This window comes from Sus scrofa, chromosome 1, assembly GCF_000003025.6.
Source record: "Sus scrofa isolate TJ Tabasco breed Duroc chromosome 1, Sscrofa11.1, whole genome shotgun sequence".
NCBI classification, from domain to species: domain Eukaryota; kingdom Metazoa; phylum Chordata; class Mammalia; order Artiodactyla; family Suidae; genus Sus; species Sus scrofa.
This window is the reverse complement of record NC_010443.5, coordinates 77,601,512-77,617,578: the sequence shown is the minus strand read 5'-3', so window position 1 is coordinate 77,617,578 and position 16,067 is coordinate 77,601,512. Positions and strand designations below refer to the sequence as shown.

General features: G+C 48.6%; 1 protein-coding gene and 1 long non-coding RNA gene across 7 annotated transcripts in view; one reads left to right on the top strand and one right to left on the bottom strand.

The window, feature by feature from the left end:
• FYN (FYN proto-oncogene, Src family tyrosine kinase) overlaps window positions 1-16,067 on the top strand; it is a 225,931-nt gene that overhangs the window by 193,027 nt on the left and 16,837 nt on the right. For all 6 annotated transcript variants that reach the window (XM_021084366.1, XM_021084373.1, XM_021084347.1 and 3 more), the window contains 2 exons: window positions 466-542; window positions 633-786. In XM_021084366.1, the coding sequence (XP_020940025.1) occupies window positions 466-542; window positions 633-786 (231 nt within the window). The remainder of the gene's footprint in view (window positions 1-465; window positions 543-632; window positions 787-16,067) is intronic.
• On the bottom strand, window positions 7,617-9,552 carry LOC106508922. The gene is made up of 2 exons (XR_002343836.1): window positions 8,775-9,552; window positions 7,617-8,456 (listed from the first exon to the last, which is right to left on the bottom strand). It is a non-coding gene; the product is annotated as an uncharacterized LOC106508922 (long non-coding RNA).

Here is a 16,067-nt window from a genome sequence, read left to right as displayed (position 1 = left end):
GGGTGGGGCCAACGGTGTGCATTTCCAATGAGTTCCGGAAGGGTGTGGGGGCCTCTCTTGCTGGTCCCAGGACCACACTTTGGGAACCACTTGGCTGAGCACTTCATTCCCCGCATCACTCTTGTGTGGGGCTGATCAGGAATGAGATTGCAGTGGTGCAGCCTTTCCCGTGTTCTTCCTCATCACATAAGGGGAATCGAGTCTCATTTCTTCTAGTTTTATCCTATTTTTGTTGTCCTTAGAAATGGAGTCACCATTGTTTATTTTTAAAAGCTAAAACCACTGCTTTTCAGTGCCGCCTTTCAGTGTTTTTTTCTGACCGTTTTTGGCATAACTTTTTTTTTTCATTAAAAGCATTATTTCATTCAATATCTCATTACATCTAATAAGAAAACCAAATTTGCCCTTTGTCGGGAATTTTTATCTTTCAAAGGAAATCGAAATGATTTTATGTTTTGTTCATAGGAAGCTTACTCGATTTCTTAAAGGATGGAGAAGGAAGAGCCCTGAAGTTACCAAACCTCGTGGACATGGCAGCACAGGTAAGCCCGGTGGTACCTGATTCCTGCCTCAGATTTCCAGACGCATAAGGATGTGGGGCCATGTGTAACACGTTCCCTCGGCTTCCACAGGTTGCTGCAGGAATGGCGTACATTGAGCGCATGAATTATATCCACAGAGACCTTCGGTCGGCAAACATTCTCGTGGGGAATGGGCTCATTTGCAAGATCGCCGACTTTGGATTAGCCAGGTTGATCGAGGACAACGAGTACACAGCAAGACAAGGTGGGCACGGGAGCAGGGAGGCTCCTGACCTCATCCTGCTGGGGCCTCCCTCCCTCCTTCCTTCCCTTCTTCTCTCCAGAAAAATACTTGGAATGTCATTCTTCAGATGGGTTTTTCTTTCCTGATCTGGCAGGAATTTGGCAGCTCTGCAGGTGGGAGACTATAGCAGGTTCAGTGGGTTGCTGAGATGTTGCTTTCTGGTGAGTGAGTGGTCCTCCTGGCTCGTGCTGCCCTCCTCACTGCATCCAGGCCTGGGACATTTGGCTTTTGAAGAAGAGACCTGTGGGAGACCAAGAGATCAGTCAGGCAGCAGCTCACTCCATCAAAGTAGCAACCAATGGCAGAAGGCGTGTGGGGTTGGAGAATTTAACAAAGGAGTTGTTTACAATGGCCTGGGCTGGGCTTGGGAAAACCGACAGGGTGTGATGCCGCACCCCAGGGCTGGGGACAGCACCAGGACTAAGAGGGAGCAGTTGTGCAGAGATCCCGCCTTTGGTGGAGAGGAGACGGCAGCTGGGGTGGATCTGGTGAACAGGCACCTGAGCTCACCGTTCAGCCCTCCTCCACATTTCCTGCAAAACCGGGCTAGAGCCAGAAGTCACGGTAGCCCGTTGACAAGTCTACATGGGTCCAGAGTGGGGAGAAGATGAGTAGAACGGGGATCCACAGGGAGGATAGAAGATAACAGCATAGTCCCTTGAAAGCTCCACTTCATTTAATCATCCACTCCCAACCCACCCCCTCCAAACATCTGTAGAAATTAGGCTCTAGACAAAATACATCCCAAAGCAGCAGCCAGTCCACCAGGACAGCTTTTCAGGAGTGTCTGGAGCACTAGGTACCAGGGAGGGAATTCCCAAGGCTATTTGCTTTCTTCTCAGAACCTCAGAAAGTGATCAAAGGGTAAATGTGTGGAATTAAGTATGCAGTTCGCAATCAAATGTAGGTTTCTCATGGAGAATATAGGGCTCACATCTAAGGAAGGAGGTCTCCTTCACTGTTGTCCTTAACCAAAGCCTAGCCGTTCTGAGCAAGGCTAAGCAGTCACCAGGACAGACTGGGTAGTGCTTTCTACTGGATGCTATAGTGGTGATTTCTGGAATTCTTCTTTCTTTCCTTCTTTTTTAACTCTTTCATTTCATGCCAGTTCTCTCCTGCTTTTATCCTCCTCAGCAGTCTCAAATGATGAGGAAAAACGCTAAACTAAGACCCTGCCTCGCACAGATACTGTCCAAATGCTAAATTACACGTCAGTCAGACAGCTCGGCTATTTGAATTTCCCCAGCACGTGGCAGTTCTTGTCCTGGAGCCAAATGCCCACACAGTGAGCATGCCCATGCATCACACACACACACCACACACACACACACACACACACACACGCATGCCAGTACAGGGCCAGATGGCAGCCATATCACTAATCAAAGGCATGCAGGCAGCTGTGATTGGCACTGGCCATCCGGAGAGGAATGTGGGCATGATTTGGAGTCAAGATGAGTTGAGAGGGCCTGATGTGCCCCCAGGTCTGAGACCTGGCCCTGATGAGAGAGTTTACCCTGAGGCAGACCTGTCAGACCCCAGCTCACGGACCCAGAAGGACAGAAGAGTGCGTGAAGGGCACAAGACATGAATATATGATTTAGGAAGGAGCTGGCAATGGAGAGGGACGTGTCGGCGTTCTGTCGGATGTGAGTGGGGTTCTGGTGCCAGAGGGAGTGGTTCAGGATCAGCCTCTCCCCTTCTCCCAGGCTCTGGATCTATGGGATCTGTGGTTCACAGCCTTGAACCATCCGTAAATGAGAAGGTCACAGGGCCAGGAGCCAGAGCATGCTGGCCGGGGTGCTGCTGACAGAGCTTGGTGTTTAGTTTACAGAGCCAGGTGCCCTGGGCAATGCTGTGCAGGGGAAGGCATGTCAGGAGCCCATCACTGCTGTCCCCTCACTGCACGCTGCTGCCATGGAGCAGGGCCCAAGCAGCCACCCTTCAGCCCTGGCCACCCAGCCCTGCCTCCTCACTGTGAGCTGTCCTGACTGCCTTTCTGGTGGCTTCCTCTACTGTCACCTGCCCAAATGTTTTTCAAGAGATCCACCTCACACCCTTTGTACTATGTTTCCTTCCTTTCATTGCCAACTAGAGTACACCACTCTTTCCTCTTAAAATTCTTTTTTTCTTCTCTTCCCTTTTGCAAGTATCTTCAGATCCATGCTAAACACTGGAAGGAGATAAGTAAGGAGAAGTAAATGGACTGGAAAACTGAACTTAGGGGATGAAACCAAAGACTGGGGACCTAGGATTTGCAAGGAGAATAAAGGAAATGCTGCAGGGGAGGAAAAGGGGGAGCTGGGGTATTCGTAGAATACCTACCCAGGGCCAGGCCCAAGCAGGCACATGCAAGGAGTAGAGCGGGAAAAATAGAAACGGGTTCAGAGGGGTTAAGTAAGTTGTATAAAATCACACAGCTAAGAAAATGGCCAAGGCAGGATTTGAATCCAAGTGTGGCTGGCCCCGTGCATCTGCCCTCTTAAGCTATGCTGACTGCTTTTCATCAAGACAATGATTAAAAGAACAGAAGATAAAAATGGAGGCGATTAGTCATCAGTTCCTTTTCCCTGCTATTTTATGGGAAAGCTTTTAAGGGGCACCTTCTGAGGTGCATGTGTGAGGGAGTTGGAAGAATGCATTTTCCAGCTCTGGGACAGCCTGGCTGTTTACACAATTCCTCCCGAGTGTCTGCCCTTCCTAGGCCACTTTATGAGGCAGGCAGGGCGTGGAGTGTATCTGCCAGTGTCCTCTGCAGATGGCACGTGTGCTTCGTGCCGAATTTTCTGCAGGGGATTCATCATCTCCTCCAGACAGCTGCTCCATGTGCCTGAAAATATTTGCACATCAGGTTTTATGTTCCCCACAGGCCGCAGCCAGGCCACATCTTGATTGTGGAAGTGTGGGCAGTGTTCAGAAGTGTGTGCCTATCACAGGTATTTTAGGACTGTGAGTGACAGTTGTTTCTCAACACAGTTGTGAGTCTCCTATCCAAGAACACAATGAAATATCCTTTGTCTGCCTGCGCCCACCCCCCACCCCCACCCCCCGCCACCCGGCTAGAACTAGAATACGCCACTCTTTCCTCTTAAAATTCTTTTTTTCTTCTCTTCCCTTTTCCTCTGGGATGAGCTGACACATCCCAGAGGAAAAGCAGAACTGGAATTCTGTGGTCTTTTCTTCCTCCGGCTCCTGGCCCCACTGGACTGTAAGCGGCAGCCTTTCATCAGGGAGAAGGTACAGACCAGGCTCAGAGCCCAGGAGGGTGGTCCTCCACCAGCTGCATTCTGGAGGCCGCAAGAAATTGTTTAGGGGTATCGCTCATTCTCTGTTACCTCTGCCTGTCCCCCTGTGACAGCGGCTAGATCTTCTTTAGTCGTGAACCCTTTGTTCCACTATGTTCAGTCAGGATCTCTAAGTAAAGCAACATGAACTGAGTGCCTTTCCAAGTGCAAGAGCTTTGCTAGGAGCCTCAGGGAGAAAGAAGCCCAAGTCTGTCCAGGGGCAGGCAGTAAGCATGAAGCCAGACCGAACCGGATTTGAAACCCAGCCCTGCCACCTGCCAGCTCCAGGGCCTTGGGCATGTTACGTAATTTTTCTGCACCTCAGCTTGCTTATCTATAAAGTGGAAATATATCTTACCTGCTTTGTGCTTTAATTTTTGCAAAGATTAAGTGAAACAATACGTGTAAGTTGTTCAGCATGTTGCCCAGGGCATAGCAATTAACAAAAAGGACTCTGAGCGTTACGTCCCGGACAGACCAAGTTCTTGAGGAATAAACAGATGAGAGCATGTGCTGTAGACACATGGAGAGGCTCACACACCATTCGGGAAGGGGAGAGAGGGATCAAAGCTAATTCCTGGGCGGTCAGATGTGAGTAATGGCAAGGATGAAGTTGCCAGCAGCGGGAACAAGTAGGGAAGAAGGTCAGGAAGAACGAGGGTGAGTTCGGCTTGGAGTTTGTGGAGCTTGAGGTTGTCGTGCCAGTGAGTCTGAGCTTGGTGTCCATGCCTAGAGAGGTGTGTCCTCCCCTAGCCTCTCTGCCAGGGGGGCCTCGCCTCCCAGCCTTCCCTGCCATGTCGCCACCCCTCAGCCGTCTCCCTCCCAACCCCACCCTGCCTGCACCCTCCCCTGAGGTCTGGTCACAGCCCCCTCCCTCCCCAACCCTGCACCTTCACCCCAGAGGCAGTGCAGGCATCACAGGATCTGGTGTCCCATCATCCTCATACGTCCGACGCTGTCCCCTGGGCCACTCACCAGGGTGGCTGTCACCAGGCCTTGCTTTCCAAGCCTCTCAGCCCTCCAGCCATGGTTCCTCCAGAGCTCACACAGACAGGGGGAGAATTCTTGACACACTTTCTTCATGTGCTTTTAGGAAACTCAGTGCTAATGTTTCTTTTGTTTTGTTTTTAAGTTTCATTGAAGTATAGTTAATTTACTAGGCTGTGATCATTTCTGCTGTACGACAGAGTGACCCAGTCATACATATACACATAGTGATGACTAATGTTGATTTCCACCTAACAAGCTCAGCAAGAACTGGCTTATGTATCATAATGACTTGGTTTTGTGGATACTTTTTTTTTTTTTAACTTTTTTTTTTTAAGCCTCCACCCATGGCATATGGAAGTTCCCAGGCTAGGGGTCAAATCAGAGCTGCGGTTGCTGGCCTGCACCACAGTCACAGCAATGCTGGATCCGAGCCTCGTCTGTGACCTATGCCACAGCTCAAGGCAGTGCCAGATCCTTAGCCCACTGAGCGAGGCCAGGGATTGATCTCACGTCCTCATGGATGCTAGTCAGATCTGTTTCCGCTGAGCCATGTGGATACTTTTTTTTTTTTTTTGAACCATAATATACATACAGTAAAATTAATAAATATGAAGGGTATGACTCAGTGAATTTTTACATTTATGCTCCTGAAACCATCCACAGATGAAGCTACAAACACTGCCAGCCCCTAAAAGAGCTCTGCACCCCCTTCCAGCCAGTAACCACTCCCAGAGGGAGCCGCTGCATTCCCTCTATCACCAGGCATTCATTTTTCCTGTAATCACTTCCTATAAAACACCATACAGTATCACTCTTTTGTGTCTAGCTTCTTTCTGTTCACTTCACAAAATTCATCCATGTTGCCGCAGGTAACAATAGATCTTTCCTTTTCTTTACTGAGTAATGTTCCATTGTACAAATAGGTCTATGCATCCATTCTACTGGTACTTCTTACTGGGGTTCTTTATGAATTAAGCTGCAGTGGTGGGCACATCCTCCTCTCTTTTGGGTGTTTTCCTGGGAGAGGAATTGTTGGTCTTAGGGCAGGCCTATACCCCCCAGAAGGTTTCGTGGCCGTATCTTTAAAGGTAGACTACACAGCTACCATGTTATTTACTGGTGGTGTACTTCCCTCTAAGTTGCTAAGGCAGCCTGGCGAGACCAAGGAAGCTGAGGTTGGCAGTCAGGAAATCTGAGTTTGATCTAGCTCTCATTTAGAAGTTTGGTGTGTGCCAAGGCAAATCAGTTAACCTTTTTTGAGCCTCATTTTTAGCATCTGTAAAATGGAGATAATAGAAATAATTACCTCACCTAATAGTGTGGGAATTAAATGAGTTCTCAATAAAAGCTCTTGGAGGGTTGTGAAATATAAAAAGCATTCTTATGGCCTGAACTTTTTGTATTTAATATCGCTTTTCTTTGAAAAGGGTCTTTATTTTCCTACCTAAAAAAAATCGAAGCGGTTCCCATTGTGGCTCAGTGGGTTAAGGACCTGAGGCAGTCTCTGTGAGGGTGTGGGTTCGATCCCTGGCCTCACTCAGTGTGTTAAAGATCTGATGTTGTAGCATTGTAAGTCACAGCTGTGGTTCTCATTCAACCCCTGGCCTGGGAACTTTTTTGTGCCGTGGGTGTGGCCATAAAAAGAAAAAAAAAATTAAGGAAGAAAACTCATAGTAATCAGTAAAGAAAAATCAATCTTGTAAGAGAAAAAAATACATTGCTTCATTATTTTACAGCCAGTTCTATTCATCTGGTCAGTCACCATTTCATGTCACCTACATGCCCAGCAGCCCCTCAGAACATAGCTGGGAGCCAGTGGTCTACTCACCATCTTCTCCAGCACATTTTGCCCCTTTCTCAGATTTGCCTTCTCACCAGATGGAAGGAAAATGCCCCCTGCTTCCTTGCCTCCATTGTTTTCAATCTTGTCAACTCTGAACATCCGATGAGCATTCTCAGCAGTGTCACTGATGGTTGTGCCCATGTGTGTGCAAGCATTCACATGCATACATGCAAGCATACCACCCCCTTCCAAAGATGGCTGGGACTGGACTGGTTAAGAGCATGACCCATGAAATCAAATTACCCTGATGTGAACCTTAGCATCACTGCTAATGAGCTGGAAGGCTTTGGACAAGTTGCTTAACCTCTCTGAGCCTTTATTTCCAGGGATAATAATAGTTACCTACATCACAGAATTGTCGTATGGTTTCCCTGAGAATATACGTAAAGCACTTAGCATAAAGCAAGTGCTGAGCTGATAGTTAAATAATTTTAGTAACAGTAGCAATAGTAGTATCACTACTTTTGATCCAGTGGGGTGATAATAGCAGGCTCTCTCTCCCTCTCCCCCTCCCTTCTTCCCTCCCTCTGTGTCTCTCTGTCTCTCTCTCACTCACACAGCCTCTTGGTCTTTTCTGACTCCCTTCATCGGAATCTCCCACATGAAGGACCTGCCTATTTCATTCTTTTCTCTCCTGATTTGAATCGTCACAAAGATAGGAACTTAGAGTTGCTCTGTGTTTTGGGTTAATCTGGGGTTGGTTTTTTTTTTTTTTTTTTTTTTTTTTAATGTCTAAGTTAATGACAGGATCACTGTTGAGAAAGCAGATGTCAAGGAAATTTAATTTTGGGGTCTTCAGAATGTATATAGTAGAAACAGGGGCATTTAAGGACTTTGTGTAAAACCTGCTATAGGTTTAGGTTTGTGCACTAAGTAGAAGAAGAAAAATGTATCTGTTCAAATGCTCCCAGTTTGAGGGTTTAAGTTGAATAGATTATTATCTGGAGAAAAATTCACCTATAAATTAGACTGCAAAGAATTCATAATTGTTGCAGCTTTCATGTTAATTATTTCATGTTAAAAAATTGTTACTGCATAAATTAACACATTCTTTCATGGAGAACATATTTTAGAAAGATTTGTTACTTTAATAACTCTTTGTGTATTAGAAATCCCAGATGCCTGTACTAATTAAATACAATCAGATTTTGGATTCAAAAAGCACAGTAGCCATTTAACACAAACAAGCAGGCAGCTAGGTTGACAAACACATTCAGGAAGAAGTGGATCCCTGTTTCTTTCACATTTTGAATTTCACAATTCAGAACTGTGAATTCAATTCCTGCCCTTCCTTTGTATGGCAGCGACCGGGGATTATCAGACTCAGAACGCCAGCTTTCCAGCTCAAGGGCTCCTACGGAATTATTAATCAGCCTCTTCTGAGGCCCCTGTAATCCAGTGGCAGATCAAGGCTGATCTCGCCGTAGGATGCCGTCCCTCTGCCCTCGTCCGCACATGCGTTTCTTGTTCTCTGTCAACAACAGTGCTGCAATTCCCACACAGTGTGCCGTGACCTGAACAGCAAGTGTCAGGGGAGGAGGGGAAAAAACCCTTTTAATTATTGAATTTAATCTAATTCTTCCCATGCTCAAGAAGGAAATCATCCTTTGACGAAAAGCAAACCCTTTCCAGTGTAGCCATTGTTTTAAGCACTGAGCAGGAAGCCCGTCTGTTTGCACTGACCGCACCGCCCGAGCTCAGGTCAGGGTTATGGGTCCCAAGGGGTGTCCCGAGAGCCAGGGGGCTCCCCCGCACAACACCCTGCCCTGGGCCAGGTCCCAGCCTTCCACCCTGCTGATCAGGGCTGCATGCAGGAGCCCAGCCTGGTATACCTCTCAAGCCTCCCAGATGTGAGTTGGTACCCCTCCATTGCAGTGCCTTCATTTGTATTCCGCCCCACAGTGCAGCTTCCACCGGCTCTTCCAAGAGGGATGAGAGAAGGACGCTTTGTGTATCTGCAGAGCCACCGTGGAGCCCTGGGGCCAGGTTAAGTGCTAGGGGCACGGGTCAGACTGCCAGGGAGAGGCAGGTGGGTGGTGCAGACCGAGTTATCCTCGGAGAAGGGACGTGTGAAAAGCCAAAGACTAAAAGGAAAAGAAAATTCATCCTAGCTTCCCCCACCCTTGCTTTTAGGATTAAACTGTTTGCAAGGAGGAGATGCATTCGTTCGTTCCATCCCTGTAGCCTGGCTGCTCCCTGACTCTCCTCCTGGGGCGGTGAAGGCTGGGGACAGATGGGCCTCCTGTAAGCCTGGGTCACTCAGAGCCCGTCTGTCTGAATACCTTTCCTCCTTCTCTGCACTGGGCAGTCCTGTTTTGTATTCTGTGTGGGTCTCTCACTCCTTTGTGCGGTGGCAGGCAGAGCAGTTTGGTGGTGTTTTCTGAATGGTCAGAGCGCGTCCTTGGTCTGTACACCCATGTTTCTTCGTAATCATCAAGAAGGAAGCAGATGGTCACCCTCTGTGATTTTAAAGTGTGTAAATAGGAACTACAGACTGCCATCAAACATCAGAAATGTCATTTGGCTTCCTTGCCTGCTTTGCTGGCAGAAGGAACTCCTGCATTTGCATCATCCGGATAAACAGGGCCAGACAATGCACGTGGAAACTGCCCCGTGTTCTGAAGGAGGGGGCGGAGCAGCACGGGCCGAACACCCCAAAAGCACGGCGGGAGTGGTTTGGAAAAGCAGCCCAGAGTGCTTATTGTCTTGCACACATCCTCTCTTCCCTCCATGTCTTCCTGACTCCATCCAGACCCTCGGCACGACCGCCAGCTCTTCCCAGGCAGTATCCCGACCCCAGGGCCTGTCCTTGCCGCCCAGCAGACTCGGTGGCATGATTCAGACTGACTCGGGCCCATGGCCCCTCCTGAGGGTGACTGGCTTCTTGGGATGATTTCTGTATTGAGCTCCATTTTTACTTAGGTCTGAGTTCTCACCACCCTGAATGGCAGCACACAGATGATTCTGAAACTCGGCGTGCAGCTTTCTGGGCGGTTGTTCTGGATAAAAGACCACAAATGGAGTGTCCGTCATTTGGGCTGTGATTCAGAGTTTTTTATTCTGCTCCTCCTTTCCTTGTGGCTCCTGGGAAGCTGGGAGGATCATTGGAATTATTCAGTGCTTTGGTGGTTTAGAACAAGCAGGGGTCCTCCCTTCCTCAGTTCCACCCAAGATAACCACTTACACAAGCCTCCCCCCGACACACAGTCTGCACTTCAGGCAAAGTCCTCTTGACGAGTCTCAGATCTCCTTCCTGAGAGTCCAGGGACCAGGTGCCCATGATTCCAGGAGATGCTAATTAATTTCCTTTTCTTTTGTACAGCCAATGAGAGTCATCCTGGGAGGAGGGTGATGGGGAAGGGCAAGCAGCCCGAGCGTCCTCCCCTCACCTTCTGGCTCCACATAGATTTGTAGAAAAACATCACCGCCCAGGCCCACTTTTGGCTCCTCTGTATAAGGCTCTCCCACACCTCCGCCTGCTGGCCTGTCCTTCCTCACCTTCAAGACGCTGGGACTAGCGCCTTGGCTTCAGCCTCATTCCCCACCCCCCAGCCCCAGTGGCTGAGTTTGCTCCCCACTGTCCTCTAGTTGTCCTGATGAGGTTTTTCGTTCTTGTTTTTATTTTTTTATTTATTTATTTTTTTGGCCGCACACATGGCATGTGGAAATTCCTGGGCCAGGGATCAAACCTATACCACAGCAGCAACCCGAGCTGCTGCAGTGACAGTGCTGGATCCTTAACCCGCCATGCCACAAGGGAACTCCCTGATGAGGTTTCCAGTACCCACCACTGGTGGACTGTGTACCCCGTTCCTGTCTGGTCCTCGATTCAGGGCTCCCCTGGGAACTATGCTCAGCCTTCTCAGCCTGAATATTCCCTCCGTGGATTCAGCCACATCAGACTTTGGATCCGTGGCTGGCTAAACAACCCTCAAGTTTGCAGTATATTCAGGCCCTACTTCTAGACCGGGTTCTGCCTTGACCCAACTTGGTCCTCACCCACCCACCTCCCCGTGGGACAACACTCCTCCCTGCCCCCACCTCCTTCTGTTTCACACTCCCCACTCACCGTTATACATCTCCGATGGAAGAGCATCTCAGTCCATTGTACCATTTATTTTTCATTTGTTTTTTATTTTAAAACATGGTGCTACAACCTTACAAGCCTGAAGTTGAAATTGCAACAGAATGTGTCACCAGGAATAACTGGAAAACACACAGTTGTATTACTCCAGACACGTTTGGGAAATTCCACAGTCATTCCTTTGGCCGCGTGTGAAAATTCTAACTTTAGCTCTGCCAAGTTTTATTGGGTTCGAAATCATTGTTTTGTTTGAATAACCACAAGTTCCAGGTCAGTTCAGCTTTGATTTTACCTCCTTCACAGGATATCCTGTCCTGGTCCTGCCGTGCCACCCCTCCCCCCGCAACCATGTTACCAGCTTCCTGTTATTGGCATAGTTTGTGATTTTTTTTATTCCCCAGGGTAACTTTAAAGTTGAAGTACCACATGTTATTTAATATTGGATTAATTATTTGCAGAATTTGCGGCTTCATAACTGCAGAGGGTTCTGGATGGATCTTTGGTTCAGAAGAAGCGTCCGTCATGGACACTAATGCATTTCCTCCTTGCAAATGCTATTAGGGCACCACTTGTATTCTCTGTTGGGAGGATTTGGCTGCTTTATTTTCCACTGGCTTTGCCTTCTCCACCTTGGCCCAGTTTTTTAGCCGGAGGGGATATTTTCTGAGACAAGGTTATGGAAGTGGCCTGGTCAACAGGGTGGGGTGGGGGTGGGGGGGCGGGGAGAGGCTTGACAGTCCAGCTCTCCACTAAGTGCTGTAATGTGAACTGAGCCCCACCCAGGCCTGTCCTGGCTGCTGCCCAGAGCCTCACCCCAGAAGAAGTATGGTTCACACTGCAGCACTCTCGAGTGGCCAGCCCAAGCCCCCATTCCCTATGAGCTTCCTCTTTCCCCTCTCTCCAGAGCTCTCTTCTTCCAAAAGCCAGTGCCACAATTTAGCTCTCTGTTGGCTTCCCCTGAGCGCTCTGTCCTGCAGCTGCCTGGACTCTTCTAGGGCAGGAGGTGATGCATGCGTGCTTGGTTTTCTCTGGAGGGACTCCCACTGTGCTGGGGACTCACTGCTTGCTCAGTAAATTCTCAGTGATTGATTGCTGAATGTAGAGTTTTCTTCACCCTCTTTCCTCCTCTTAAAATTTGGAAAGCTTTTGCTGGCCTGATGCAACCAAGTGCCTTTGCATTAAAATCCAAGTAAAATAATAGCTGGCGTTTATTTAGCTATTATGAGGTGCCAGAGACTATGCTGGGCCCTTTGCATTATTTACAATGCTCATCCCAACCTCGAGAGGGTATCACTACCCCCCATTCCAGACGAGGAGATGGAGGCGGAGGGGGCTTTTAAAAGGCCACCCAGCAGAGCCAGTGTGCACACCCAGGTCTGCCTGACTCTGAAGCTCCTTTCCTAAGTGACTAGCCTGGGTCTTCTGCAAATGACCACCCCATCCTGGCTCAGCCCAAAGTGGAGCCTCATCACACTGTCACAGAGAACATTTGCTCCCTGTTTTCTGGCCAGCTTCCACATGCCTAGTGCAGGCGGCAGACTGGAGAGTGAGAGTCTCTCCAGTCCTCCTTTGAGCATTTGAAATGCCACTGCCATCGCCTTAATGCACAAAGATGCATAAAGTGCAAGAAGTAGCTGAATGGAGTAAGAACTGTTGCTGTTTAAGGCAGGAGGAAGTGGTGGCCTGGCCCCTGGGAATAAAGGACCTTCGTTAACTTGACTGGGGCCTGAGGGTTGCGATGAGCCATCCTGACCTAATGAATTTAGCTGGTCATCCTGTTTTCACGTAAAAACGAAGAGCATGCAGACTATCCTGGCGTGTGGTGAGGTGGATTTTATTCCTCGAACTCTAAGGGTGAAAATAATGATTTGTTCCACCACTGTACTGTCACTCCTTTCTTTGTTCAGTTGGATTAAATTTGTATAAAGGAAGAGAATTTCTGTGGCCATCAGAGTGTTGGATAAATCACGGGGTTGACCCTTTAGCCAATTAAAGCATTTAGTGCTGTTGCTGTTTAACCAGCCTTAGGCAAGGTCCCGTGGAGGATGATCGGTATCAAACATGGTCTCCAACCTCAAAGGATTTACGTTCTTTTAAGGAAATAGAAAATAACACCCACAGAACTAGGCACGAATGCGTTGGAGACATGGGTGTGGCAGTAGAGTGTAAGGCAGTTGAGTGCATGGGCTCCGGAGCCGGGCTCCCTTGGTGCAGTTCCCAGTTGTACCATTTCCATGTGGCCTTTGGCCTATCGTTTTACCTCTGTTCCATTTCCCATCTGTGGAACAGCACCATTATTGGTTTCTCCCTCGTGTGTGTGAAGCACTTAGCATGATGCTCGACACTTAGCAAGCACTCGATATATGTTTACCTATTGCGGGAGCTACTATTGTCAGGCGTCAAACTGTTGTTTACAGCACTGGCTCCAAGAACCCTGGCGAGATCGATGCAGGCTGGCACAGTCACAGGTGACTTGATGGAAGCGCTGGGACTCGAGCTGAGCAGGCCTTAGCTAAGCAGATAGAAGGAGAGAGGACATTGGGACTATGTTAATGTAGAAGAGGCAAGTTCACGATTATGCCAAGTGTGGGATACAGGTTATGGGAAAGCAAACTAAACTGGATCTGCTATGCCTTTGGGGCAACGAGACCCACAGTTGAATAGATACCTGGGTCCTTGGAAACCTGGTGGGGGATTTTGACTTAACACAGGAGGGAACCGGCTGTATTGGTTGCAGGGGAGGCAGGTGTGAATGTTATGAAGTTGAGGTTTAAAGTGGTCAATTGGAAAGACAGTGAGCTGAAGGCAGGGCACCATGGCTAGAGGATAAAACAGAGGGCTGAGGACCCGCATTGGGTTTTGGCAGAGAACTTAAACAGGAAAGGGAAAGTTGGAGGGACATGTCAAAGAGGGAACCAAAAGGCCATGGCGATGGATTAGACACTGGGTTTAAAGAGATGGAGAAGTCCCAGCTGACATTTCAGGTTTTTCACCTTGAAGCCTGGCAGAATGGGGATCTGCCAGAAAAGGGATAGTAAGAAAGGGACTCAGGCCATTTGCATCTTAGAATATTAAAGCAAGAATAAATTCTGTCAGTCATCTAGTAAATTTTTCCACCTACAAGAATTTCTTTCACAGCAAACTGTTTTATTCATAGTAACATCATTTGATGAAAAACAAATGTAGATTTGTAGTGGCCACATTTGAGATAAAGGTGGGACATCCTAGGGGCTTTGTCCCCTAAACATTTGCAAATTGGAGATCAAGATGAGAGAAAAAGATTTGCCCAGTATTTCCTGCCCAGTTCACACAGGGACCAGGGTGGGGTTAGTTGTGAGAGAGGGCGTGTTCCCCCAGGAAATGGAGAAAGGGCTGCACCCTGAGGCCTCTGAGACCCTTGTAACTAAGGAGCAGGAGACTGAGAAAGAGCCTGCAGCAGAGACAAGAGAAATGCCTAGAAAGAAAGGAAGAGCTTCAGGGGAGAATCCACTCAGATCATTCATTTCTCATGAAAATGTTTGCATTTCATGAAGTGTGGGGTGTGCTAGTTCTATTCCTCTTTTCCTGAGATGATCCGTATTATTCACATGTGAAAAGCGTGCTAAAACAGCACAAATGGGACTGGAGCCACACGTTAAATAAACATGATGACAGAAGCAACAGTAGACGCATCATCTACCCGATTGCTAATCGCTCATAGACCCCCCATGGGCCTTGAAATGTCAGGATGCTTTTCAAGACTTTTGGAAAGTCATAATGCTTTTCACGGTCTGTCTCATTGCAGATCATTCTCAAGGTAATGATGTGTTATCTCAGGTTTTAAAGACAAGGCGAGAATGAGGTAGGGCATGCTCATAGGCCACTGGCTTCCCACCACTCAGGTGGGGTCTAGAGCCCTGAGCACATCTGGCAGAGTCCCAAAGAGTCACTCCTTAGGGTCCACTTTATCCTTCTTTATAGCAGTTGTCGCTGTCACTCATTTACCTCCTTCCCACATGAAGCTGCAGGCCCCCTGAGAACAGAAGGCAGAGGTCCCTGTGGTGTCCCCACACTCAGTACTGGGCCAAGCACGTGGGAATCTCCAGACAGAGTTACAGAAGGAAGAGAGGGAACAAAACCAGGCCAGAAGGGGTGGGGTCTTTTGTTGTTCTGTGGACAAATTTTGATAGCTGAATAAATCCACGGCCCTCTCTCCTACTTGGGGCACAGGTGGATATTAATTTTAATCGAAGTAAGACCTGTGAGGCCAAATGATTGGTGTTCAGTCCCCTGCTTCCATCCCACTCTATTAGAAAAAAGAATTTTCCACTTTCTTTTGCCATGAACACTCCAAGGCCTCTGGCCACCTTGTCTTTCTGCAGGTCTGTTCCCACCCCCACAGCCCCTACACAGCCGACTCCAGGAAGCCCACCACCTCAGACAGGCTCACTCAGACCCAAAGGGGGTCCGAACATATTTGTTGGCACTAAAATCCAGATCTTCCGGGTGTTTTTAAGTTCACTAATGTGTGACAGATGGTTTTCTTCTGTAGTTGACAGTTGTTAAACCCTTAAAAGGGCATCCAGATGGTGTCAGACAGTGACACTGGTCACCAAAGACCCGGAGAGGACTCCAGAGAGCAGGGAACTGATAGCAAGCCCACTGGGAGCCGTGGTTGTTCAGCGGGAAGGGGAGGCTGGGAGGGCTAAGCAGCAGTCCCGTTACTCATTCATTCAGCACCTCCTTATCTAGGGCCCTCCATGCAACAGGCACTGGTTCGGTACTGGAGACATGGTGCCCATACAGAAAGATGGCACTGGCCCCAAGGACAGTCTGTCTCTGGAGAGAAACACACTTCTGACAGCTCACAGATCCCTCTAGCTTGCACGGTTTGAAAGTGCAGAGCCGGGGAACCTGCTCCAGTCTGAGTGCCCAGGCCAGGGCTCCTGCACAAGAAACACTCAGGCAGAGAACAGAGGAGGAGCGGGGGCCACCCATAGGGCGGGAGTAGGGTAGGACCTCCGCCAAAGGCAGCAGCCTAAGCCATCGCCCTGCAGCCAGC